Source organism: Athene noctua, chromosome 15, assembly GCF_965140245.1.
Source record: "Athene noctua chromosome 15, bAthNoc1.hap1.1, whole genome shotgun sequence".
NCBI classification, from domain to species: domain Eukaryota; kingdom Metazoa; phylum Chordata; class Aves; order Strigiformes; family Strigidae; genus Athene; species Athene noctua.
In genome coordinates, this window is record NC_134051.1 from 18,873,352 (window position 1) to 18,897,052 (window position 23,701).

At 46.2% G+C, this 23,701-nt stretch overlaps 2 protein-coding genes across 4 annotated transcripts in view; one reads left to right on the forward strand and one right to left on the reverse strand.

The window, feature by feature from the left end:
- Window positions 1–3,275: 3,275 nt before the first annotated feature.
- MPG (N-methylpurine DNA glycosylase) lies at window positions 3,276–23,496 on the forward strand. Of its 2 annotated transcripts, XR_012634610.1 has the most exons (10): window positions 3,276–3,383; window positions 5,401–5,535; window positions 6,210–6,322; window positions 7,505–7,576; window positions 9,539–9,687; window positions 10,270–10,495; window positions 14,009–14,213; window positions 21,014–21,277; window positions 22,535–22,657; window positions 23,356–23,496. XR_012634610.1 is itself a non-coding variant. In XM_074919646.1 (8 exons), the coding sequence occupies exons 6-8, from the start codon at window positions 10,274–10,276 to the stop codon at window positions 21,406–21,408; spliced, it is 822 nt and encodes a 273-aa protein (XP_074775747.1). In that variant the 5' UTR covers window positions 3,276–3,383; window positions 5,401–5,535; window positions 6,210–6,322; window positions 7,505–7,576; window positions 9,539–9,687; window positions 10,270–10,273; the 3' UTR covers window positions 21,409–21,536. The 2 variants fall into 2 exon arrangements, 1 of the variants encoding a protein (XP_074775747.1); XM_074919646.1 differs by lacking the exons at window positions 22,535–22,657; window positions 23,356–23,496 and having other exon boundaries at window positions 21,014–21,536.
- Window positions 21,773–23,701, reverse strand: part of NPRL3 (NPR3 like, GATOR1 complex subunit) — a 47,671-nt gene continuing 45,742 nt past the window's right edge. The window contains exons 15-16 of one of the 2 annotated variants that reach the window (XM_074919640.1): window positions 23,344–23,447; window positions 21,773–21,885 (exon numbers count right to left, since the gene is read on the reverse strand). The gene's annotated coding sequence lies outside the window, so the exon portion shown is untranslated. Of the gene's footprint in view, window positions 21,886–22,666; window positions 23,448–23,701 lie in introns of those variants that run through there. The other variant, XM_074919639.1, reaches the window with a different exon arrangement.

The following is a 23,701-nucleotide window of genomic DNA, read 5'->3' on the forward strand; positions in this document are numbered from 1 at the left end:
CTCTTAAGCTTGCAAGAGCTCTGACTCTACATACACGCACAACATGCATACGTAGATATATACACAAATCCTCTCGCACGCCCATGTACAAATTTTTTCTGTTTTGACTGATTTCTAAGGCATGCTTGTAGTACAACTCCTCTTGATTTAGGAAATAACTAAATAAACTATCTTTAACACCTTCAGAAAAGAAACTACTGTGTTTAAAAAAGCTTGGCTGATTGCTTGGGCAGCTCTATCCCATGCATTCCAACCTCCTACTAGTTCAGTTGAGCCTTTGGTCTCAGTGTTCAGCTTCTCACTGTTCCTGTCCCGAGACCCCCAGGCATGGCTGTCCTTATGGCACCACCAAAACCAGTTTCACTGGGGACACCACATCAGCTATCAGTCCTGCAGACATAGTGAGCAGAGCCCGGCAGCCCAGCAGTCTGCCCTGCTCACTTGGTTTTTGCATTTGTTTCTCTGCCCTGACCCATCTTGTAAAGCCAAGCATTTCTGTCTCGTCAGAGAACAGAAATGTCTTGCATACAAAACAAAACAAAAAAGACTCAGTGGAATCCATTATGTTACTAAACAGGACTTGCCTGTCCTCTCCAGTCCAGAGGTTGGGGCTCCCAGGAGGTCTGTTCATTTACTGTGTTTTCTCATTGCATGCAGTGCACTTGCTAGGATTCTTTGCACCCTGAGTGCAAAGCGGGTGGAATGGTATCCACCATGGATGTCACCAAATTTAGAATAAAACATACACATCTGCTTACATAACAAATTGAATGGGCTTGGTTCACAGAACTAGACATTTGATCTGTGGCTCAGCTTGGGTGTGGGACATACCAAAGCAGCTATGAGTACCTCTCCCTTCTAGTAGCTCGTTAGTTCTGGTACTAATTTGAGGGTTGTGTGTACCTTGAGCAGGCGCTGATTGGAAGTAGCTCTGAAAAAGACACACTGGCAGTTGAGGATAAGTAGGAAGCAGCAGCCAAGACTGGATGTCAGGGGAGGCCAGGGGTGGATGTCATAAAAACCCTGTGCCGTTTGGAGCGTTTTCATCCATGGGAATTCTTCAGTAGTTGGCTCATGAAATGTTGCAGCTGTCTTGCAAATGCTGGCGAGAGCAGCGTGGCCATGTGAGGTGGCCAGTCAATGGCTGTTGGTGGGGAACTCCATGTCTCTTTCTAGCTGGGCAGAGGAGGCTTTCAGCAGGTACCACTGAAGCTCGGTTTGGTAGCTTACACAGAGAAAACTTGAAAATCTGTCCCTTCTGCTTTGTTCTGCTTTCATGCTGATCTGCTGTCCTCACTGTAAAAGGATGGTAAGTCAGCAGCCTGCATATCCTGGAAGCTGTAGGGAACCTCTCTGCAAACACATTTTTTGCTCCAAGTAAAGCCCAGCTCACTGCATGCATGCATTGTGCCACAGACCCCAGGGTGTCTGAAAGCCAGATAACCATGGATTCCAAGGCATTCCTCTCACATTAAAAAAAAAATGTTTTTGCCCAGTAGGGAGGGAAATTTTAATCTTCCCCAACAGATCAGCTTTTACAGGAGGCTATTTTTAAGTGTTGATTCTGGAACACCGAAGTTATTGGACAAATGAAGAACATGGCATATACTGTAGCTTGGAGCAATTCATTCCTCAGGTGCTAAAAGCTTTAAATACTTCCTTTGGGCATGAAATAGATCTGCTGCCAAAGAATCCAGCATTCCTGACAGTGCCTGTCCCACAGACTCCCACAGGAGAAAGTCTGCAGAGCTGAACCAGTCTGACCCCAGGAAATCCTTCCCACATCTCTCATTCTTGCTTTGTTTCTCCTTGAATTTTCAGAATTTGCTGAAAGGCCTGTTTGATGTTTGGTTATCTTCCTTTTCATGCACTTTCTTGGTCTTCCTTTCTTATATTAATACCACATTAAAGCTGGGATGTGAACCATGCAAGTCAGGAAGTCCAAGATGCTCTTTCAGAAACAGTCAACACTGTTAATGATTTTTTAAAACTTTTCTTGCCTTTGCTAATAACACAAATGGCTGATTTCAGACTGGCGCTAAACACATTTATGCAGGCAGCAGGTAATATCTCTCTGAGGAATCCTAACACTTGTGAGCATATCTTTGCCCATTTTAACTAAAAAATCATACAGAGATCTCCAGTTAAAGTATCAACAACTTCGAGATGTATGCAAGTCTCCTTCCCTTTCTTTTTTACACCACTAGAGTAGCAGTGCTATCATTCTTCACAACAATGACTTAAGGGCTTTTCAGTGCATTCTTGGTGTTGGTTTGGTTTCCAAAGTACATCAGCTGTTTTTTCATGGTCAGAAAGAATGAATATTGTGTAACAGACTCTGAATTTGCTCCGTTCATGCTTGGTCTGGGGATTTTTTTACACCATCTTATTAAACAGGAATAGTAGAATTTGGACATTCTGGGTTCAGTTCAGGGTTTGCAGAAACGTCAAAGCTTTTTATTCAGCTTACTCACATTTGAGTTCACCACTGGCCTGTTGGTCCCCATTTCTGCCTCCATAAGAACACACTCAGCCACTCGTACACCTGTCTGCACGTCCAAAGCTGTTAATGTCTCCTCAAATTTAAATCAGTAATTTATCCTCCTTCCTTGAAAATTCATTAACAGGGTAGATACTAAGCGCTCCTTCTCTGTGTTGCTGGCTTCCAGGTGATGCTGTCCTCGCTGGTGCTAGCCTAGAATCAGTATTAATTATACAAATGCAAATAAATCCATTTTGATCCGTCAGACTTTCCCTCACACCCTTTGTGCAAACACTTGTTTATGAATCAATGGCCTTAACTCCACGTCTCCAGAAAGTTGTGAGGAAAGTTGTATTTTGACCCCACTTTGACCGCATGCTCCATCTGGTTAAAAGCTGATGCCAAGAATTTTTTCTACAGGCCCGATACTTGTTACTTGAGGAACTGAAGGAATAATTAACGCAGCTCTCTATAAAGCCAGCTTGTGACCATTCGTATTCATCAGAATGTATATTTATCCCTTCATTTTTCTGAGTATTATTAATATGAAACAGCAAGGAGTGCGAGAGTGGAAACCGGGGAGAGTTCCCTGAGGGCCCATAGAGAATCTGTGGTCCAGAAAAAAACCCAGAGTTACGATCAAGCGAGCTCAGAGAAGGGGCTGTGGATCCGTCTGCCTGTGGCTCATCTACAGAGTGAGGTGTCAGGTAGAAGAAGGATCTTCGGTCCTCCGAGCCGCAGCGCAGCCGTACCGGGGCTCCGCCGGGCCCGGGCCCGCCTCCCCGGGCCCGCCCCGCAGGAGAGCTCCCGGCTTCCGCCGGGCCTCCGCGCCGGGCCTGCCCGCGCCCCCCCAGGCCCGGGCGGGGAGGCGGCCGGCGGCGGCGCGGGGAGGCCCCGGCAGGTGCGTGTGCGGCGGGGCCGGGGCGGGCGGGCTGCGCGGGGTGCGGGAGCTCCGGCTGCTCTCGGCGGGCCCCGAGGCCTGGGCCCGGCGGCGGCCCCGGCGCGGCAATGGCCGGGCGGGAGCGATCGGGCGGGGCCGGGGCCGCCGTTTCCCCGCTGCTGCGCCGAGGCCTGAGTCGCTTTCACAACGTGAGCGTGCTGGTTACCGCACCGTGTAAAAATCATGTACTTGTGGGCTCAGCTTAGCCCCGGCGGCCAGTTCTGCGTGGAGGGATTTCACCAGCAGAAGCCATAAACGCTTCCCGAGTGTAGGAAAAGCTCTGGGGGGTCTTGCATCGCCTGCGCGGCTGTCGGGGCTGTTTGTTGCCCTGGAAGGGGCCTGCCTGTGGACAGGACCCCTTCTAATCCTGTAAAACCTATTTTGTGTATGTTGTGAGTCAAAGATACTGCAGAGACTGTGCAGCGAACACCCAGGGCAAGGTACCGACCCCGCTTTCTGAAGGCAGTGCAGGTGGGGGAAGGAGGTCTCTGATCAGCTTGTGAAGAGTGTGGTGGTGATCCGTGTTAAAAATAGAATGACTTCAATAGGAGGAGCGTGGGTGCTGCTGATGTTTTGCTGTGGACATAAGTTGAAAGGGATTTACTGTAGTTTAATTGTTAAAATGGTTTGGAGGTTTTTTATCGAGTAAATACAGACCCACGTGGACAGTTATTGCAAATGTGAAAAAGTACTGGAAAAACCCCTGTTGGAAGGACTCTCGTTTTAGCAAGAAAAGGAATGGAAAAACAAAACAAAAAAAAAACCCCGCTCCCCAGCGTACCGAACCTTTTTTTGTTTTGCTTGTTCTCATTTCAATAAATTCATAAAAGTTATTTTCTGGTTCTGCCTCTGCATTTATAACAAGCGGGTTAAATAAAGGTGTACAGATGCACTTTGAATAATGTTGCACTGTGATTTCCTAACTCTCCTGTCACTTGTGTTCTACAGGGAGCTTCCTTTGGCATTTTTGTATATAATTAAACAGATTATGACATTGATAATATGAACTGTAGAGATTTTGAGAGAAGAGTGATTTCCCAGTCAAGTGCTCAAAGAGCAGCTGCTGTACAGATGTGTCACAAAAATGGGATAGTTTGGACCCTGTAAGGAGGAAAAATACCCAGTCTACAGAAATGTGCAGTACGCCTGTTCTGAAAAAAAAAATGAAGCTTTTCTAAATAAGATTGTCATGTTAGAAGCAAGTCTACTGTGGCATAACAAGAGTGCCTTTGCACTCTACTGGTTCAAATCTGCGTCTGACTCAGATTTTCACAGCCTCTGCAGTCAGCAGTGATTTGCTGGTTTCCTGGAAGCATCTTTTTATAGAGGAGACTTTTGGTTTTGTTCTTTTGTTTTCCCTCGCTTGCCATTAGCAAACTATTGTCACAGCATATTATCCAAAGCTGTGTGGGAAATTGTCCTCTCTCCTCCCATGCTTCTTTGTTTATATAGGACCTGAAGGCTTTGTTCTAGTGTTTTGAAAACCACCACTTTCATGGTGGACATTTTATCAGCTGTTTATCTTCACCTGCGTTTACACTTGTATCTCTGCAGACCGTCATCTGTTAAGGCTTTGATCCAGCGTTCTCTTTCCTTTCTCTAACTGTTTTACAGTGTCTGGTAAGGCAATGCAAAGTACACACAGAGTTTTTCTGTAACAAGGATATACTGTACAGATTAATCCTCCATCACTAAGTGTAGGAGAAGCCTTTCCTCTGGTTGAAAATAGAAGAAAACAACCTCCTTTGAGGAGAGAGGCTCGTAGCATGTGCATTGAATCCGTCCCAACTTAATTACTTTGAACAACACCTTAGCTGTTACAGAGCTGTCTCATGACTGATGACAGAGTGTGGCTGTGATTCCCTCCACATGGTTTTGTTGGAGCACTCAGGTTCTTTGTGAAGAGCATGAACTCTAAGGCCTTTCTTTGGGTAGCTTGGCCTGAAATAATCTGTTCTGTTTCTCTCTTAAATCAAAGATTTCCTCATAGGGCTTCACGTGCTCCTCCTTTGTAAAGCTGGACGTGGAGCAGTTCCTTTCTCTGACCCTGAGCCTAGGGCTGACTTCTCAGGAGGAGGTGTGAGAAGGGAGCAACTCCAGCATTCTTTTGCAGGTAAGTCTTTGCTGTTTATGTTTTTCTTCCTAGTCTTTAAGTTACTAGTATTTCCACAGGAACTGTTAAGTAGAACTCTCTTTGTGGATATTGTTCAAGTATTCCAGCATTTGAGTCATAAGTTTTTGTCAGTGTATTAATGAAGGCTTTGGTGAAACATCTTTGGTCATTGAGTCAAATCCCTATGCTAAAACTAAATTATTTCTCATGCAGTACTAAGATCTGGGGAAGGAATGTGTTTTCTAGGGTCATTTTATAAGATAGGTACCCAGCACTTGTGTAACTTGTTCTGTATCCTGTTATATAGCTCTTTCAATAATGTCGATATAAAGAAAAAACCTGAACTGCAGGTGATTTTGAATCTTTATGTCTGTTTCCTGATCAGTGTTTGTGACCTCTCTAAATGCTGCCTTGCTTAACTCAAATCTCAGGAGGCTGAGCTAGGTAACATCATTGTTAGTATTTTATTTCACTTGTTTGTTTGCATTTAATATGCAAGTTTGGCACTCAGTTAAAAATAGCAGCCAGAATGTTGGAGGGAGGGGGAAACAGAACAAAACAAAATGGTTCAAGAGAGTCAGCTAAATGGAGCATAATTTTGCTGTGGAGGATTTGGGGGTTTTTCATGACTTTTCATCACTCTTCCTCACTTTTATCTTTCTCATTCTTCACAGAAGGATGAGTCAGTTTCATTCCAAAAAGCTCAAGATGTCCAGTAGGCAATAGGAGCAAAGAGTGGAATTCCAAGGAGGTCTTGCAGTAAATGGCATTCCCAGCCCTCAGTAAGGCGAGTTAAACTATTCATTTTGCCATACTTTTAGAGGTATTAGTAGGATTGCACGTAGTGTCCAGTTTGATCACTACCAGCTAAAGTAGCAGAAAATTATTGGACACCTGCATAAATATTATATGGTGGGAAAGAGCAAGTGTGGCTTTTGTAATAGAAAGTCATGCCTTAAAAAAATCTTGGAATTCTCTGAAGGTCTAAACAGGCATGTTGAGAGCTCTGGCTTACAGTCTATACTCAAATTTCAGAAAGCTTTGAAACAGGAGCCTTCACCTGAGCAGTCCTTGACATAATAAGGGAGTTCCCTGTCATAAATAAACAATTGGTGCAAAGATAGGAAAGAGAATATGAGTAAACGGGCAGCCCTTGTGGTGACTGGAAGTGACTGTTGGGGTGTCTCAGGAATGTTTTGTAAATGACCTGGAAAAACAATGTTTCCAGCTGGCTTTACCTTATTTAAGGTGGTAAAGAAGAGGGCTGAGGGTGATGAGTTGCAAATGTAAAGTGATTCATGTGGGTGGGGAGCAGGCCTAATTTCACACACAAAATGAGTGAGTTTTTGGAGCCATAACGACTAATTCTATGAAGCTTTCTTTCAGTAAAGCCTCAGTTTGGATAGTTTCACACAGGCTCAGGGATGACAGCATAAGCTCACAGTTACCAAGTACACAGAAACTATGCCTGGTTCTGAAGGTTCTGCTCTGGCGTCCTGGGGGATGTGTGCTGCTTCTTCCCTAGGCTCCCGCTTTGGACCTGTGCTGCAGAGCAGGATCCAGGGAGAGGCATCCTTGGGTCTCACCCAGCATTGGCTCTTCCTGTATTCCCACATAAGATCTGTACACCTGGGAGCTGGAATGAGGAACTGTCTCTCCAGAAGTGGCAGTGTGTTCTTACGTGTGCTGCTTCATCATGCTGTCAGAGAGATGGGTGCATGAGGAAAACTTTGCAGCTGCAGGTATCTGGACCTGTGAGCCAAAAGTACATGCAAATTACTGGTGGGGTTTGGGTTTTTTTACCTCCTTTTAATGAAAGCTCATTAAGTACATAAGGAAATACCTACAAATGCAGTTTTATTAGAAGGATTAAAGAAGCTGTTGTAGACTCAGTTGTGCCTTGACTACAGGGTGTATCTGCCACTGAGCTGTATTTTACACCGATTGTCTTTCTGATTCTGCCTTGCAGGGTCCCTGAATGCTGGCCCGAGACTAGCCCAGAAGCCCTGAAGACTTCAGGCACTTTTGCAGAGTTATTCAGGTCTTGATCTTCCTTTTCTAACTTCCATACTTTTTTTTTTTTTTTTTTTTTTCTGCATGTGTATACACATGGGCTTAACAAATTGTAGCTAGTTACAACAGGATTAGTAAAAAGTGATTAAACCCAGAGATGATCCTTATTTTAGGCACAGAAGTAGAATTTGTTTTACTATACATGCAAGAAAATCTAGAGGGGAATGAAGAGTTGAAGAATTTGTAGATTTAGACGTGCAGAGATTGTGTCTCTTGCTTCCCAAATACACAGGTCTTGGGCACTTGATCTGTACTGTGTTCTACCATGTGCTTTTTCACAGGCAAGAAGGAATTTGTGTATGCAAGCAACATCTATACAGACAGCGTAGATAGGCTTTGAGGCATAGAGTTTGATGTTTCATATCTTGATATGAACAAGCAGGGAGACAAAGGGTAGACTGGTAGTCTTCGGGATTTCCGAGATGGTATTGCAGTCCCCTCATTCTGTGCTTTTGCTTTTAAAGCAATCACATTTCTGTTGTGACCCATTTCTCATGACTAAGGCAGTTTCCTGCTGCTGTTTCTAAGGAGAGTTGAAGATGCTGAGATCTGTCTAGGATCAGCCCATAGCAATGAAATTACAAGTGCCCCGGGGCTGCCAGTATAACATTTACATGAGAGCACTTGCAGCTTTTAAGAATTACTTAATTGGAAATGCGATAGGTGCCAGGCAACTCAGATCCTGTTTCTGATGTCGCATTCCATAAGAGCACAAATTACCAAATGAGTTAATGCTCTTCTCAAATTGGCCATGTTTTCAGCATGTCTTTATGTGTGGCTGATGAAGTGGAAGTTCCAGTTAATAATGTCAGAGAAGGCTGGAGGTACTGTCTTCAGTGTGAAACATTCCCTCGATGGAGTCTTTACTGGGTCAGCCTGGTAGAGGGAAGTGTCCCTCCTCTGTCCCTTCCTTCCTGCAACCCTTTTTCCTCTTTGCACCCCTTCTCCCAGACAGGACTCTCATTTGCAAAGGCCACCAGCCAATTTTTTCTGAGGCAAGCTGGTGACTTCTGACAGAATTTTTGAGGATTCCCACCAGGTGAAAATCACAGTTCAGAGCAAAATACCTGGCATGGAGCTGGCCATTCTATGGCAAGTCTCGGATGTCACTGAATTACTGAAATAAAGATTTAGGAGAAAAAAACAAATCCCATCTCTCTGCAAGTTGTGCCAATGTGATTTTTTTTTTTTTTTTTTTTTTTGGCTGCCTATTTTTATATGTTTGTGTCTGGATTCTTCTGGAGTGAAATGTAACACTGTTGGGGAATTGGCCGCGGTGTAGCAATGCTGAATTTGTTTCAGTCTAGTTCAAGGAAACTATGGCTGGTGGATCTTTCTTTGTGAGAAACATCAGAGCAAGATAAAGATTGTTTTTGATGGTGAAAGTTTTTGTAGTCGTTTTTAAAAGCTGATGGTCCTGGTGAAAAATTAGTGGCAACAGCTAGTAGATTATGTGTATACTTCCCTTGCAGGTTCAGCTGTACGTAGGATTCTTTCTCCATCTCTGATTATTTATGATGTTGAACTTTGCTTTTTTCCCCTTATATCCACATGTGGTTGAATTTCAGAACTGATGAGGCATCTTCTAAAACCCAGTTTCTTTGCACTGTCTTGTAAGAGTCCTTTCTCGAGGACTAATTTTCAAATTTAGTGTCAATGGGGGAATTTTAAAAGTTTGGTTTCAGCTCTTCGTGTATTCAGTATAGGAAAAGTGCATTCCCCACTGTTTTCATAGCCTTTTGTGTAAAAACTAAAGAGTATCTCCGGCAATGCCCCAGGTGGGAGTTGGTCTTCTGCTAGACCAGCATAAAATTGCAAATTGTTCTTGAGTTTGAGCTAATGTTGCACTGTTGGTAACATGTCCAGAATCTCTTAGCCTATTTCAGAGTGCTTCATACAGTGAATAAATAAGTTTGTTCCTGTTCAACAGGTATGAGGACTGTGGCACAGAAAAAGAAACACTTAACTTTTTGAAGCTTAAATAGTAAATTGGTGACAAACCTGGAAGAACAATTACAGGTTTTGTAGTTGCCTCAAATACATTCTGTTGACTGGAACAGACTGCTCTTCATCTTTCTGGTATGTTGGACTTAAAGCTTATTTTTTGGAGGTTCTAACACAAACGTTTCTGCAGCATGATAACCAAGTTTGACACTAATTGTAAAAAGGGCATCTCCCAACTCAAATGTTCTGTGTCCTGAGGAGTTTTAGATTCTGACCCAGTGACATTAGTGATTAAAATGATTGATACGTGACTTCTGAGCACAGTTTTTGAGGTGGCCGTTTCCTATTTTTTTCCGTCTGCTTAACGGATTACATTAGTTCTCGGTAAAAAGTGTATAGTACTGGTTCATCTTTGTTTTCAATTTTTGAATTTCCTAACCTAAAACTTCAGTGGAGCAGAGCTGCTTTTTAGCTGCAGTCCTTAAAAGATGAATACTCAAACTGCAATTTTCTATTTGCTTAATAGTAGAGCCCGGTATTTGCCTAGCCTGATGTGGACACAGCTCAATCTGTCACCTGCTTCTGTAGTTTTGCCTATTAGTTACAGCTTTCAGATTAATTGTTCTGGAGAGATGTGTAAAAATAGGAGTTTGTGGACATTAGTTACTTTTTAAATAAGCTTTATATTCCTAATTATGATTATATTGATTTTTTTAGAACTATGCCGAGAAAAAGAAAGCTGTTGGCTCAATTAAGTGCTCTCCAAAGCAACTCGAGCGTCCCTCCATTTGATGCCTTGGGGAACCTGAACACTACGCCTGATGGGGATTCTTCTCCAAAAAGCAGCAAATATTTTGCGATAGAGAAAAAAAGTTCTTGCCAGCTAGAAGCAGATTTTTTCAACCAGCCCTGTATTAGTCTGGCCAAGTCCTTTCTGGGACAGGTAAGACATGAACACTGAGATTACTGTACTGAAGCATGTGCTAGCGAATAACTTGGAGTAAAAGGATGAAATATTTTTTTTTTTTTGTCATTTGACTCCAAGGCTTTGCTATTTTAAGAATACAGTTCTCATTCCTTCTCTTGTTAAGTGCAGTGGAATTTAAAGACTAGTAGCCAAATCTATTTTGGATGTAGTCAGAGGAGTATTTTTTTCAGGTTTAGTTTACTGTCACATTTCAGAATTAGTTTTTTTGTGGAGTTTTTCTCTCTTTTTTTTCTGGTTTACTGAAATGTGCTTTTCTGGTTGTGGTTTGAAGGTTGTTTCTGGCCCATTATTTCCCTTTCGGGTATGCCTTTATTTGTTTTTTGCTCTTGCTTAGCCCAGTGGAAGGTAATGCTCTGCAGTCAGCAACGTCTCCTTCTCTGCCTCCATTTCACTCTCCTGTGATGCTGATACGTGGCAGGGCCGTGGCCCTTCTTGCCAGTGTCCACTGTCATAGTGTACTCGAATATTTCGTACTTACCTGCGAGTTCAGCAGACTGCTTGGTACTTTGTTTTGTGCTGCCCTGAATGCTTTTAAACTTGCATCTCATACTACCTGCTTTTATTTTTGCTGTTCTGACTAACTCGATACTGCCAGCACACGTGGTGAGCTCGCTAACAGTCATGTTCCCCCAGAATAGCCTTTCTGAGGTTATTAACACAAATGTGTGAGGCAGCCCAGGCCCCGGTGTGGAGATGTTTAGGACTCCACAGTTCCAGTTAAACTCTTTTCACTCCAAAAACTGCTATTCCTGTCTTTTATTTCTGAGTTTTCAAGTCATTACTTGTTCACGAAAGGACCTTCTTCATTATCCCATTGTAGAAACTTTGAGGAATTTTTGGACTTTGTTGAAAGCCTTTGGAAATCAGAGTGGGGGAGATTGAATGTGTCTCTTCTGCTTAGTGAGTCCTTAAAAAAAACTCTCCTGCTTTTTCCACGGGAGGGAGTTTCTCCAGTGTTTTCCCTATAAAGAGTTCCAGTCTGGGACCTCCTAAACAACAATTTGCAAAATGTGTTTTTAGTTTCACTGCTGCGGTCTTATCTTCTGTGAGTCTTTTTTATACCTTTGTTGTCTGTAGGGTGAACGGGCTTTCTGGGTTCTCATTCATTTAGATAACTTCAGGAATTTTTTTCCACAAACTGTTGGTTTTGGCCTTTCTCACTGTGTCTAGCTTTTATTTTTTTAAGTTTTTTTTCTAAGGATATTGTCTTGCTTGTAATTGACGCCTTTGCTCTGCTTCTTAACCCTGCTGGGGATTTTTTGGTCTGTCTTAACCTCTCTCTGATATGTAGTGTGTTTGCTATCTTTATAGACATCCTGCTAGAGGCTTGCCTTTCCAGTTTTAACCTTTGGCTGCCTCTTTTAAGTTCTTCCTAACAAGCTTCCTCACTGTATGTAGTTTCCCCTTTTTGCTGGGAAGCAGAACTCTGATAGATTATTTTTGGACCTTAATGCTTGTGGAAGGACACTGAACTTTATACTCCATGGTCATTACAGAGTTGTTTTTCAGGGATAAGCCTTTGGAAAGGACTTTGCATTTTGCTCTGGTTCTGTTTGAGAGCTTAGTCTTTCCTTGAGAGATCCCTGATTGCAAAATGCTCTGCAAAGCATTTGATGGTGCCTTAAAAAACGTAGCCTGTGTCCTGTCCTAGTGTGATATTTACTTGGTCTGCATGAGGATTCCTGAAGTCTCCCAGTACTGATGCATTTTTTTGTTGTCTTCATGACTCTGACATCCTAATGCATTCAGCTACCTTGGGCAGATGATATTGTAGTCCTAATTCTATGCTTTTTCCTATTTAGGCCTAGAATTACAAGCCAGGCTATTTTTATCTTAATTTTAGTTTTTCTTTATAATGCCCAGTCCCCCATGACCCAGTCTGTTCTGTCATTTTCTTAGAATTATAAGGGTAATTTAGTGTTTCAGTCATTATCTTCATTGTATCAGATTTTGGAGGTGGCTAGTTATATTAATATTGTTTACCTTAAACATGATACTTGAGTTCTCGGAAACAACAAAAATACCCCCAAATATAATAAATATATTTAATGTTATTGTATATTATTTAATAATATTGTATATTATTGTATTGTAATAATACAATAAATGGCCTTTCAAAATGAACTGTCATAGCACCAAGATACATCCTCAGTGAGAAATAAAAACCTCTATGAAGTAGTTTACTGTGAGGGATTGTGGATGATCACCATTTTTTTTACTGTTTTAACTGTGAATATTTGGTGTGTCTGAAGAGTCAGGGAAATGCCTGCATGCTTTTAAAACCATAACCACTGCATTTTATCATATTGAAAGAGAAATGCAGCCTCATGGGTGTTTACAGCTTTCGAGGTGTTTACAGGCAGTTGCTAAACTCCAGTGCTTTTCCAAAATCACTGTGTTTTTCATAGAAATAATAAACTGTTTCCAATGATTTTTTGAGAAGTGCTGTAGGGAAACCGTGATATACTGGAGTCACAACATTTGAAGGTGCCTTCTGGAGCACCCATAGATCGGGTCAATAACTGCATCAGCAATCCAGCACAAACATCTGTTAGGAATGAAGCTTTGTTTCTTGAAGGTCACTGCTGAATGGCTGGTTTTCAACCATGGCAGCCCTGAATGTAGTATAATTAAACTGATAGCTGTTGCCTAAGTGAGACTATTACTGCAGTATTTCTGAAACACACATTAAGTAAAATCAAGTTTAGAAATCGGGTCAAACCACAAAAAACTTCATACAAAGTTTAGTGACTGTTTTATTTTTAAAGAGAATCTTTTCACTGTCATGTGCTTTATTATTTTTATTTTTTTTTTTTCCCCTGCATCTGCTTTGTTTTATTTAAGGAGGTATCAGCAGTGAGGAACACACTGTAATAACAAAGATCTGTTGTTGTCTGCCTGAAGCCAATTCCCAGCTTCCCTGCACTGCCCCTCTCTGGGGTGCAGAAAATACAGAAATAGCAGTGATACTCACTCTGGTCATGATTATGGCTAGGGACTAGGACTTGTTTGGAACATCTCTATGGAGATTCTATCTAATCATAGTAGTTAATTAATTGTGTTTAACTGTGCCACTGTCGTATTTCTTCTGATCTAAGGAATATATATTCATGATGCTTCAAGGTTGATATTGGTCATGCGTTTTTGCCTAAAACCTGGTGGGCTGGGGAATACAGAAAATAACCACAAAAGCAACTCTGTGGGCTTTATAGGATCATGAATTTGTTCGTTATGATACTGCCACATCTAGACACTCCAGGCATCTCGTGGGGTGAATGTCCTGAGGTGTGGCCTGGACGGTAGAAGCTGAAAAATCTCACGTTAGCTTAGACACTGGACTGGTAGGGGGAGAGGACAGTAGGTAGTACCATCAGGGCCTTTTTGAGGACTTCTTTGTTTCCACAGCTCGTGTGCTCTGGTTGTGTTGCGCAGAGGTTGCTGACTGACACACTCTGACCTCTCTTTCAGATTTTAGTTCGCAAACTTCCTGATGGCAGAGAACTCTGGGGGAGGATTGTTGAAACAGAAGCTTATCTGGGTGGGGAAGATGAAGCTTCCCACTCAAAAGGTGGGAAGCAAACTCAACGCAACGCAGCAATGTTCATGAAACCAGGAACCCTGTACGTGTATCAGATCTACGGGATTTATTTCTGCGTGAATGTTTCCAGCCAAGGTAAGTTGAGGCTGAAAGAGATGTAACGCCTACAGCACAGGGATGATATTTCAAGGTACACTTGCTGTGTTGCAGTGGCTTGTGAGCTCCCTGGGGGCTCTGTGAAGTCAGTGACTAGCTGCCAGTCTTTCCTTGGAACCGGGGTTTCGCCACTGTGAACAGTACGTGGCTGTGGACACACAGGGTGTTGACTTTCAGCATTACAAGCAGGGCCCACCTCCAGCTGCATGGTGGCCAGCCCAGTGGGGTTTTGGTCCCAGCTGTGAGCTGTGTGAGCTGTGCAGGAACAGAAATAAAGACTAAGAACTGGAGGAGAATCTTCATAGGATGGAGCTTTCAGTTTTAATGACCTGGGCTGCTGCCTTATTCATGTGATTCACTGGACTTTGTTCCTTGAAAGTGGTGATGTAGAAGTAAACTTGCAGTCTAACTTAAATCTTGGTATCTGTTATCAGGACAAGAAACTCTTCTGTCTCCTACCTTTATCTTCAGAAGTTGTAAATGTTGGGGAAAACAAAAAGGTCCGAGATATCCTAAGCAAGGAGTCAATGTAGGAGTGTTTTAGCTGCTTTGCTGTATCTTAAAACCGAAAAAAACCTCCAACCCCAAATCAAAATACCCAGACTGTTACAGAATCTTCAATCTTCTTTTATTATTCTCAAGATAATATAATAACCCCCTAATCAAGTTATTCTGGAATTTACTCAGACTCTCCTTCCACAGCTCCTCTTAACATGCAAGTGCTACTTCTAAAACGTGGGGTTTTTTTTCTTTCCTGTAAGAATGACAGTGTTTGCGTTGCAATAGAGCTATTGGTTAATCAGACACCTTGAAACAGCAGCAGGTATTTTATGGATAAATACTCATTTTGTTAGGAAAAAAAAAATCTCAAAAATAATTTCTTTTTGACCATTTCAAAGATACAGCTTCATAAAACCCCATCACTTGTATATTCCTAAGTGGAAAGCGAATGTGGTAACAGTGACCGTTAATCCTCGGGTTTTGGCCTTTGGACAGGAGCCACGTGGGAAAACAGTGCCAGGTTATAGTGTGGGGGAAGAGCCTGTCTTCCTAAATGGAGGTCTGGAGTCTGGTGGATGAACACATGTGAACTTCATTACATTGTCTCTGCCAAATCTGTTCAGATAATGAAAGCAGAACGGTTCGTTTTTCAGGATGGGATTCTTTAGTGTTTGAAATAGTAGGAATAAGAATTTTTATTAAAAAAAGATGCTTAGCCTTTGAATTCTAAAAAGATTTCTTTGAAGTGTATACTTTGGGAAATTTTCCCTTATATACCTGTGTTTAGTTTTGTAGCAAATCAGTTGGAGAGCTCACTGTTGTGATGGATTTAGTTGGATTTATTTTTTGTTACAAACTTAGTCTCCACTGGCTATGCTGACACCTGGCACAGCTGTCACTGCCAGCTTTGTCGGGGACACACGGAAGCAAATACACACCAGGCAGAGCCGTGCTATCACAGATGCACCTACACCAGTAGGATTTACTCCTTCAGTATATTTGCCCACGTATTGAAAGAAAGAATTTGAGGAGGAACCGTACCTGAGATGCTTTTCTCATCTTAACACAGACTGAGAAGCAGCCTGCCCTGTTAGTCTGAGGAGGGACTGAGGAAGTCCTCTTCTGCGGTGGCACTCCGCACCTGGGTAGAAGGCAAAAGCATCTCATTCTCTGGCTGTGGGACAGGTCTTGGAAACTTTGTTTTGAATCTGGCTGTGCAGAAAACACAAGGAAACACTGGTCAAAAAAAAAAAAAAAAGAAACAGCAGCCTCTTGTGGCATAACCTGATCCTTCTTAGTAGCACAGACCACACTTCGCTTATAGCATGAACTTCTGATGTAATAGGATTTCATCATCTCTGCAGGGAATTTGATGCAAACTATCTGAGTACTGCAGCGTCTCCCTGGGAGTGACTGACCAGGAAAGGAACATGAACGTGTTATTTCTGATGGTGCCACTTGAAAAGACTGAACAGAAATTACCGAGAGAAGACTAAATGCTTTCCTTTTTCAAAGGGCACATCTCCAGTGGTGTCTCAGAGCTGCATCACTCTTTTCTTGGATTTTGGCAGTGCAAAGCTCAGAGCAGCACGAATGTGGAATGACTGCATCTGTTCCCACGTATGATCTTCTGCCTCCTGTGATCTCCCAGGATCTTTCATGTTCTCCCTCAACTGTCTTCCAAGCTGAAGGTTTTTCAGTCTGCTTAGTTATTCCTTCCTTAGGCTCTGGCTCCAAAGCCAGTCTGTACCTTTGGTAATCCTGGTTGTCTGTCCCTGAATCTCTTCCAGTTTCGTTGTATCTTCCTGTAGATGGAGGGGAGGAGCAGAACAAGTCTAGACATACACACACACAAATTCTGGGACAGCAGAGCAACTTGCTTTATGTGAGTAGCTGGGGTTTACATCTGGGAATATCGTATGGCATTGCTGCAGCAAATTGGAGCAGTGGAGAAGGTTTTGGGGGGGTTCCCTGATGTCTTCAAACACACACAGATTGACCCTGTCTTAAGCCGTTTCAGTTTTGACCTGGATACATGTTAGCAAAGCTCATACTGAATGACATGAGAATGAGGGGAAAACCAGAGCTGATTTAAGGAGAAATTAATTCTAGAGATTTTCCAAATGACTCTTGCAAAGTGTTTCTGTTTGGCCACTGGGTGATTTGCATCAAAATACTCATGTAATCGTACACTGATGTTTTAACAAAGCGTTTCTTTCTGGAGGCTGTTGGAACAAGCACGTAGATTTAAGTGAGATCCAGTGCGGTTTGAGATGGTTTATTAAAGTCAGCACAAATTAATAATCACAAACAAATTCTTAGCTGGCTTAGATTAAACTCTCTAGTTTCGTAGTGCAGGCAAGTGTCTCTGCTGCTTAAATTACAGGATCCTTGTAGGAGGAAAGCAAGCAGTTCAAACAACCAGTATATCCTCTTCAGTGCTGGCAGTGACTGCTGTCCTGCTGCTGCTCAGACTCTTGAGCTGAGAGTGACCGCAGAGCTGATCTGGAGGCACTGGCTGCTCTGCAGGCTGCTGTCCTCTGGAGAGGTCAGGGTGTTGCACCGTCCCTGCGCACAGACGCTGCACAGGGCTGTCCCAGACACACGCTCTCGGGACCAGGCAAGCAGCATGAATTGGACTGTGCAGCAGACTTTGTTTTAAGAAGTAGTTTAACACCGACTTGAATCATGCTGGGGCCTTCTTGGTCCTGAATCGGCTCAGATCTGAGGCCTGTGCAGAGCGTTACATGCAGCTCGTACTTGTTCCCTCTGCTCAGCTTGTCAAGAACAGGGTATTTGGCTCCTGAGACTCTGGCTCTTTAGAGACCTCTTGTTTTGATGTGTAACCCCACAGTATTGTCTCTTTTAACACCAGGTGGAATAAATTTTCTCTACTGTTTTGTATATTTGGCTTATGCTAGACTTCAGGCTCAGCAGTGCCACTTGGGGGTAGGAAGAGGTGTGTCCCCATGTCCCCAGCAGAGCTGTGCTGGCAGAGGTGCCTGGTAGAGCAGCTACAAAAGCAGAGACCTCACCTTGAGAGCCACCACCACTTGTAGTGTCCTCAGCAGCACGTCCCAGCCCAGCCTGATGCTGCCAACAGACATCAGAAGCACTTCAGCTGTAGCATTGTTCTGCCACTTTGCTGGGGCACGAAGTTGTGGCTGTTAGTGTGTTCAGTCCCGTTCACTTGACTGTATCTTTGTGTTCATAAAACCGTAACGGGCTGAAGGGTGGGCTCAAATATTTTCTGTTGCTGGGGAAGGGGAAATCTTTGTGCACATCCCTGAGATGAAGCTGCGTGCTGGGGCTTTTACTGTGGGAGGTCTTTCCATCACTGGGTGAAATACTGCCACTGCCTGAAGCTGTAGGGGGCATCACTCCACTGGTTCTTTGGAGAAATCATAGTGGCAGAGGAAGAAGAGTTTATAGAAAAAACATAACCAGTGTCTTTCAGTGTGTGTGAATCCTACAGCATATCCCGGGCAGCACAGTGATCTTAGTACAAAGAGCTTTCCCAAGGGTTAAGAGGGATCTTGGGCTTCCTGCACTTCAGGAAGAGGGTAAATGCCAGTCAAGCTTCTCTTTGACTTTGCTGTATTTGTTTCTCTGGAATTTGCCAAGGTGTGTTTTGCTGCCAGATCTGAAAGAATAACTTATAAAATCAAGATCTCAGTGGTGTTCTGCCCAGGGTCCTACTGCATGGACTTCCCCCTAACTTTCAGATCCTAGACTAGGATTTGAAGGAAGGATTTTGGGAGCAGTGAGTCAGACGGGTGGAGAGAGGAGAAAATTTTCTTCTCTCCAGTGGCCAAGAGCTGTTTCCAAGAATGGGAGCTGGAGCTGTTCCAGGGAAGGAGCAGCAAGCTGCGCAGTGGGGGTGTGGGACTTCCCTATCGCTTTATGATTTCTAGCTGCTCAAGGAGAGAACTGGCCTCTGCGCTGTTAGATCCCAGCTTTTAGCTCTGGATGCTACTCGTTACACGGAGTGACTCGGGCATGGGGGGCAGATACTCGGCATCTCTGGACTGGCACCGCTGCGGATGGCGTCTCAGCGCCCAGGTGGTGTCAGGCAGATGCTGCAGCCAGATAAACCCCGAGAGCAAACCGCTGCAGGGAGCCAGGACGGCAGCCTGAAGCACTCTGGCAGGCAGGAGTTGACTCAGAAGGATTTGGCTACTCTTTGATAGTTAAAATAAAACTTCTGATGGGCAAGTGTGTTTAGGAGGGACCCAAGCATCAGCCCCGGGGTGCAGGGACAGATGGGGGCAGAGAAGGCAGTAGGTCGTCGTGGCACCCCTGCACTCTGACCCTGCCTGCTGCCTCCAGCTCTGCCCACAGCTCCGGCGGGGTTGTGGCCACACTCGGGGGCTGCTGACGTGGAGCCGGGCACAGGGTCTGTGTTGCACAGAGCTAGGAAGAGTGTGAAAACTTTCTGGTGGAAATGCAGAAAGAGCAGCCAGAGACAGAAATGCCCGGTACCCCCTGCCACGGCTCTGGGAGCACCTGCAGTTTCTCCGAGGGCTTGTCTGTCTTCACATGAACTCCCCGAGGACTCGGTTCAATTCAAGTCGAACCAAGGGTTCCACTTGTGATGGGTGAAAGTGAGCAGTGTCGTAGTGATTGCTCAGAGCAGTGTCATTAGTGATTGCTCACAATCCCACAGTTGTTGCTGCCGAGTGAGGCAGCATCCTGAGGCGAAGGATGTTTCTTTGTGTGTGGATGAAAAGCAGATTTAGGACATGGAACATGTTCTTAAAAATCTAAAATGACCTTTGAGCTCTAAATCACTGTAGTACAGGGAAGCAGCTTTTGGCTGCCAGATTAGCATCAATCCCCTTCCTTAGAGAAGGGAGTGCCGGGGAGCAGATTGCTGACAGCTGTTGGAAATGTCTGTTGACTTCACAGAGCTGTCCTGAGGGCAGGGGGGCTCAGGGCAGGTTCAGGGCAACAGCCACACCTTGCAAAGCCTGACATCAGGCCCTCAGTTGGGAGCCCAGGAGGGTGATTTAGCGTGGGACTGGTACAAAATCAGGGAGGGATGCTATTTTTGGAAATGGCGGATCCTCAGGGATCTGTCAGTGCCTACCAAAAAAGCCTTTGCCAGGCGTGAGCATGGCTCCAGATGTTTGAGGCTGGAGAGGGGATTCTCACGGAGCGGCATCACGCAGATGCTGGCGGGCAGGAATGTCGTGGGCGGCCCGGCACAAGGGCTGCTGTGTGGGCCAGCACACAGGGCGCTTCACCAGGCGCGCTCCTCGCCCACCCCAGGTCACGAGGGGACCTTCCGTGCTGTCCCGCGGGAAATACCGAGGAGGTGCTTGTGTCCCGCTGAGGCTGGAGGTCCTGGGCACGGGGGGATGCCCGTGCTCACAGCTGTCACCAGAATCAGGGAGGGCAGCTGGATCCAACGGCTGCGGGGGGCTGGAGCTTCCTAAGGCTCCTGACAGGGTGGCAAATCACATTTGAGAAGCGAATCTGTCACTTTTCTTCAGTTCTTGTCACAGAAGGGTCTCTGCTGGAGTGATGCTCCCAGGGCCGTGCATCCCACAGCCAGAGACCGCACAGCCCCGGGGTCCCTGGCCCGAGGGTTTGGCTGGCTCCGGGCTGTGGCTGGCGGTTACCCGTCGCCCGGAGCCATGGGGGTCCCACCTGCCCTTACACCTCCACGGGGGGGTTGAGTTGGCAGCGCCTGCAGCCAGGGCTCCCGCAGCGGCGCAGTCGGCAGCTGCTCCCTCCCAGCCCTTTGTCCAGCCTGACTCTGCGGCTGCCTCTGCCTGCTGGCCCCATCCCCGCTCATTCCTCCTCTCCTTTGTCAGCTGGAGTTCGTGTAATCAGTTTATTATAAATCCACTGGGTTTGGGAGCAGCTTTAGATAGCTACGCCCAAAGTGAACCATATGTGTATTTATTCCTGAACACTGTGTTGACATAAGAAAAAAACCTCTTGCCCTCTGGTGAGCCTCGGAGCAGCAGCTAGGCTTGGAACATCCAGAGGTGGGGTTGGGGAAGAGCAAGTCAGCGCTGCTCAATAAATGACATGGAGGTACGGGACCCTGGGCACTCAGAAACGGGAAGATGGGGCGCTGGCCCTGCGTTAGCTGCTGACTCTGGAGCCTGGCACTTGAAGCAGAGTGGCCCGAGGGAAGGACAGACCCTGCGGTCAGGGGCTGAGCTGAGCCGCAGGCTCAGAGCCCGAGTGCCGCTGCTGGCGGCGGGGCTGAAGGCCCGGCTGTTCTCCACCTCAGCCCGCGTAACGCCCGTTCTTGTTCTGCACAGGGGAAGGGGCCGCAGTATTGCTTCGCTCTTTGGAACCTCTTCAGGGTTTAGAGGCGATGAGAGAGCTGCGCAGCGCTTCAAGGAAAGGCCCCCCAAAGCTGCTGAAGGACTGGCAGCTGTGCAACGGGCCCTCCAAGCTCTGCCAGGCCTTCGGGATCGACAAGGCTTTTGACCAAAGGGACCTGACGCAGGACACAGCCATCTGGATGGTACCCGGACCCGACCCCCCCGGGGAGCAGGACGTGGTGGCCACAACGAGGATTGGTATCGGCAACAGGGGAGAGTGGGCACAGAAACCTCTCAGGTTTTATTTACGAGGAAACAAATTTGTGAGTGTTGTAGACAAGAAAACAGAGAGAGAGATGGCAGCAGTGGGACGCTTCTCTTGCAGCTGACGAGTCGTACAGGTCCCACTGGCCAGGACCTGAGCTCTGCTCTGTGTGACGGCCTCAGGCTGCGTCACGGCAGCAGCCAGGGCGCACACAGCGGCCTGGGGGCTTTTAACAATAAATGTACTTTATCACAGTGGATGGGGCAAGGTGGAATTTTATTTGTGGGGCAGAGGGGCATGGGTCTCCCAGCCAGCACTAAGATCTGTTGTGGCTGTTGAAGCCACTTTGCCCCTTGCGTGTGGATGCAGGAGTGAGCAGGGGGCTGAGCGGTGAAGGGTCACAGCTCCGAGCTGCTCCCAGCAGAGACCAGCACTCGGCTGCTGCAGGGCTGGCAGAGGAGAGAGCAGAGGAGCTCAAGGAGGGATCTTACTGTTCTCTACAACTACCTCTTGGGAGGGGGTGGTGAAGAGGGAGCCAGGCTTTTGTCAGACAGGATGAGAGGCAACGGGCACAAGCCAGGAAACAGGAAATTCTCATTAGCTGTATGGAAAAAAATTTTCACCATGTGAGGGTGGTCAAACACTGGAACAGTGACCCAGAGAAACTGTGGGACCTTCAAACCTCCCCTGGACAAGCTCCTGAGTGACCTGATCTAACACATTTTCTCTGGCAAAAGACCTCCAGAGACCCCTTCCAATCTACACCAGTCTATAATGTCCAGCTTAGAGAACAAGAATGCTTTTTGTGTGTTTTGTTTTTTTTTCCCCAGGTGCTTTTAAAACCAGTTCAAATCTTAACCACTGTGTGAACCCCGACACAGAGAAAGCACCAATACTGAGATTTCTGTAATGCTGCAGCCTGTCACGTTCAGGGGGAAAAAACCTCTGGGCTTTAGGGCAGAAGCTGCAGAACTGCAGCCATCCTGGCAGTCTGAAGGGTGACAGGGATACCCCACACCCCCAGGATTCACATGCAAGAAAAAAGCTCAAATTTTTCAAAACCCTTGTCCCCATCACATGAAAAAAAAAAAAACCCAAACCTCTTTTGAGCCCTTCTGAACTGCCCTTGTTAGCCTGATCTCAGTAGCTAACCCTGAGACACAGTTGCTGGGGGTGGGCTGGGACTGGGGCCCTACAGCCGTGTTGATCTGATTTTTAGGTCAGATATTGCTTCTGCTCTTCTGTAACAGCCCTGCTTGCAGCTGCTGGGGAAGACTCACGGAAGGGACCGTGAGAGAGGAGCCGCCATCGGGTATCTGGTGATACTGGGGGACACTGGGGTCCCTGGCACAGCTGTGCCTTCCTGGTGGTCGGTAAGTTAACATAAAGCTCCCAGTTTCACCCAGTTTGCGTGGGCAAGTGAAGCTGCTCTGGGAGAGCCTGCAACTCTGGGAAAAACTCCAGCCTGTGTGTGCCGTGTAAGGGAAGGGCTCAAGGAGGAGCCTGGCAGCCTTTTAACACCACACAGCCTCGGAAGCCACCACCAGGGAGGTGAAAGTGTGTCCCTCCCTTCCCGGGTGCACAGAGCAGAGCAGTGGCCTCACGCAGGATGGGGGGGAGGTGGCATAAGCTCCTGCTGTCCCCAGCAGCGGGAGGAGCATCCTGAACCTGCCACGTACAGACCTGGGTCTTGGCTTTCAGCTGCAGAGCTTTAACCCACAGCCACGCTTGCAGTGAAGGGGAATGGAGGAACAAAACAAGCCCTGGGGGACAAGTCTGAGTGCCCTCGGCACCAGCCCCTGGCTGTGTGGAACCCACGCCTCCGTGCGCTTGCAGCTCGGCCAGCTGAGTTCGGTTCTGCTCCGCAACCCAGCTCCCCACCCGCCGTCAAAAAACAGGAAACCTGGAAAAGCCACAAACACACGGGCTGTTTGGTGACAGCCATGTGCCAACAGACACTTAGCAATGAGGATACCGGGGAGAGGAAATAAGCTGTAACACAGTGAGTGAGTCATTCTCATTCATGAAACCGTTTACTTGTGATACTTTGCCTTCCTACCTCTGTCCTCAGTGCCGGCAGATAACAAGGATCAAACGGAATTCCTCGGCGCCCAGGGACACTCCCCTGAGAGCCAGGCTGCTCGCACACCCAGCAGTGACCTGCTGGAGAGAGAGGAAGCGCTTGAGGTGCGCCAGCGCCCACCCAGAGGTGAAGTCCCGCAGGGAACGTCCTGGCCCGCTCTCGGGAGCCCTGGGGAGGGAGCAGGGGCAGGGAAGGGCTGTGGACCAGCAGCTCCCGCGCTGTGCACGTGGCGTGGCAGGAATCCGGGCTGAGCAAGCGTGTGCTGCGTGTGCTGTCCTGCAGCGGGCCCCGGGCGCCCGGCCCGGTGTCGCCACAGGGAGCAGATGGGATAGCA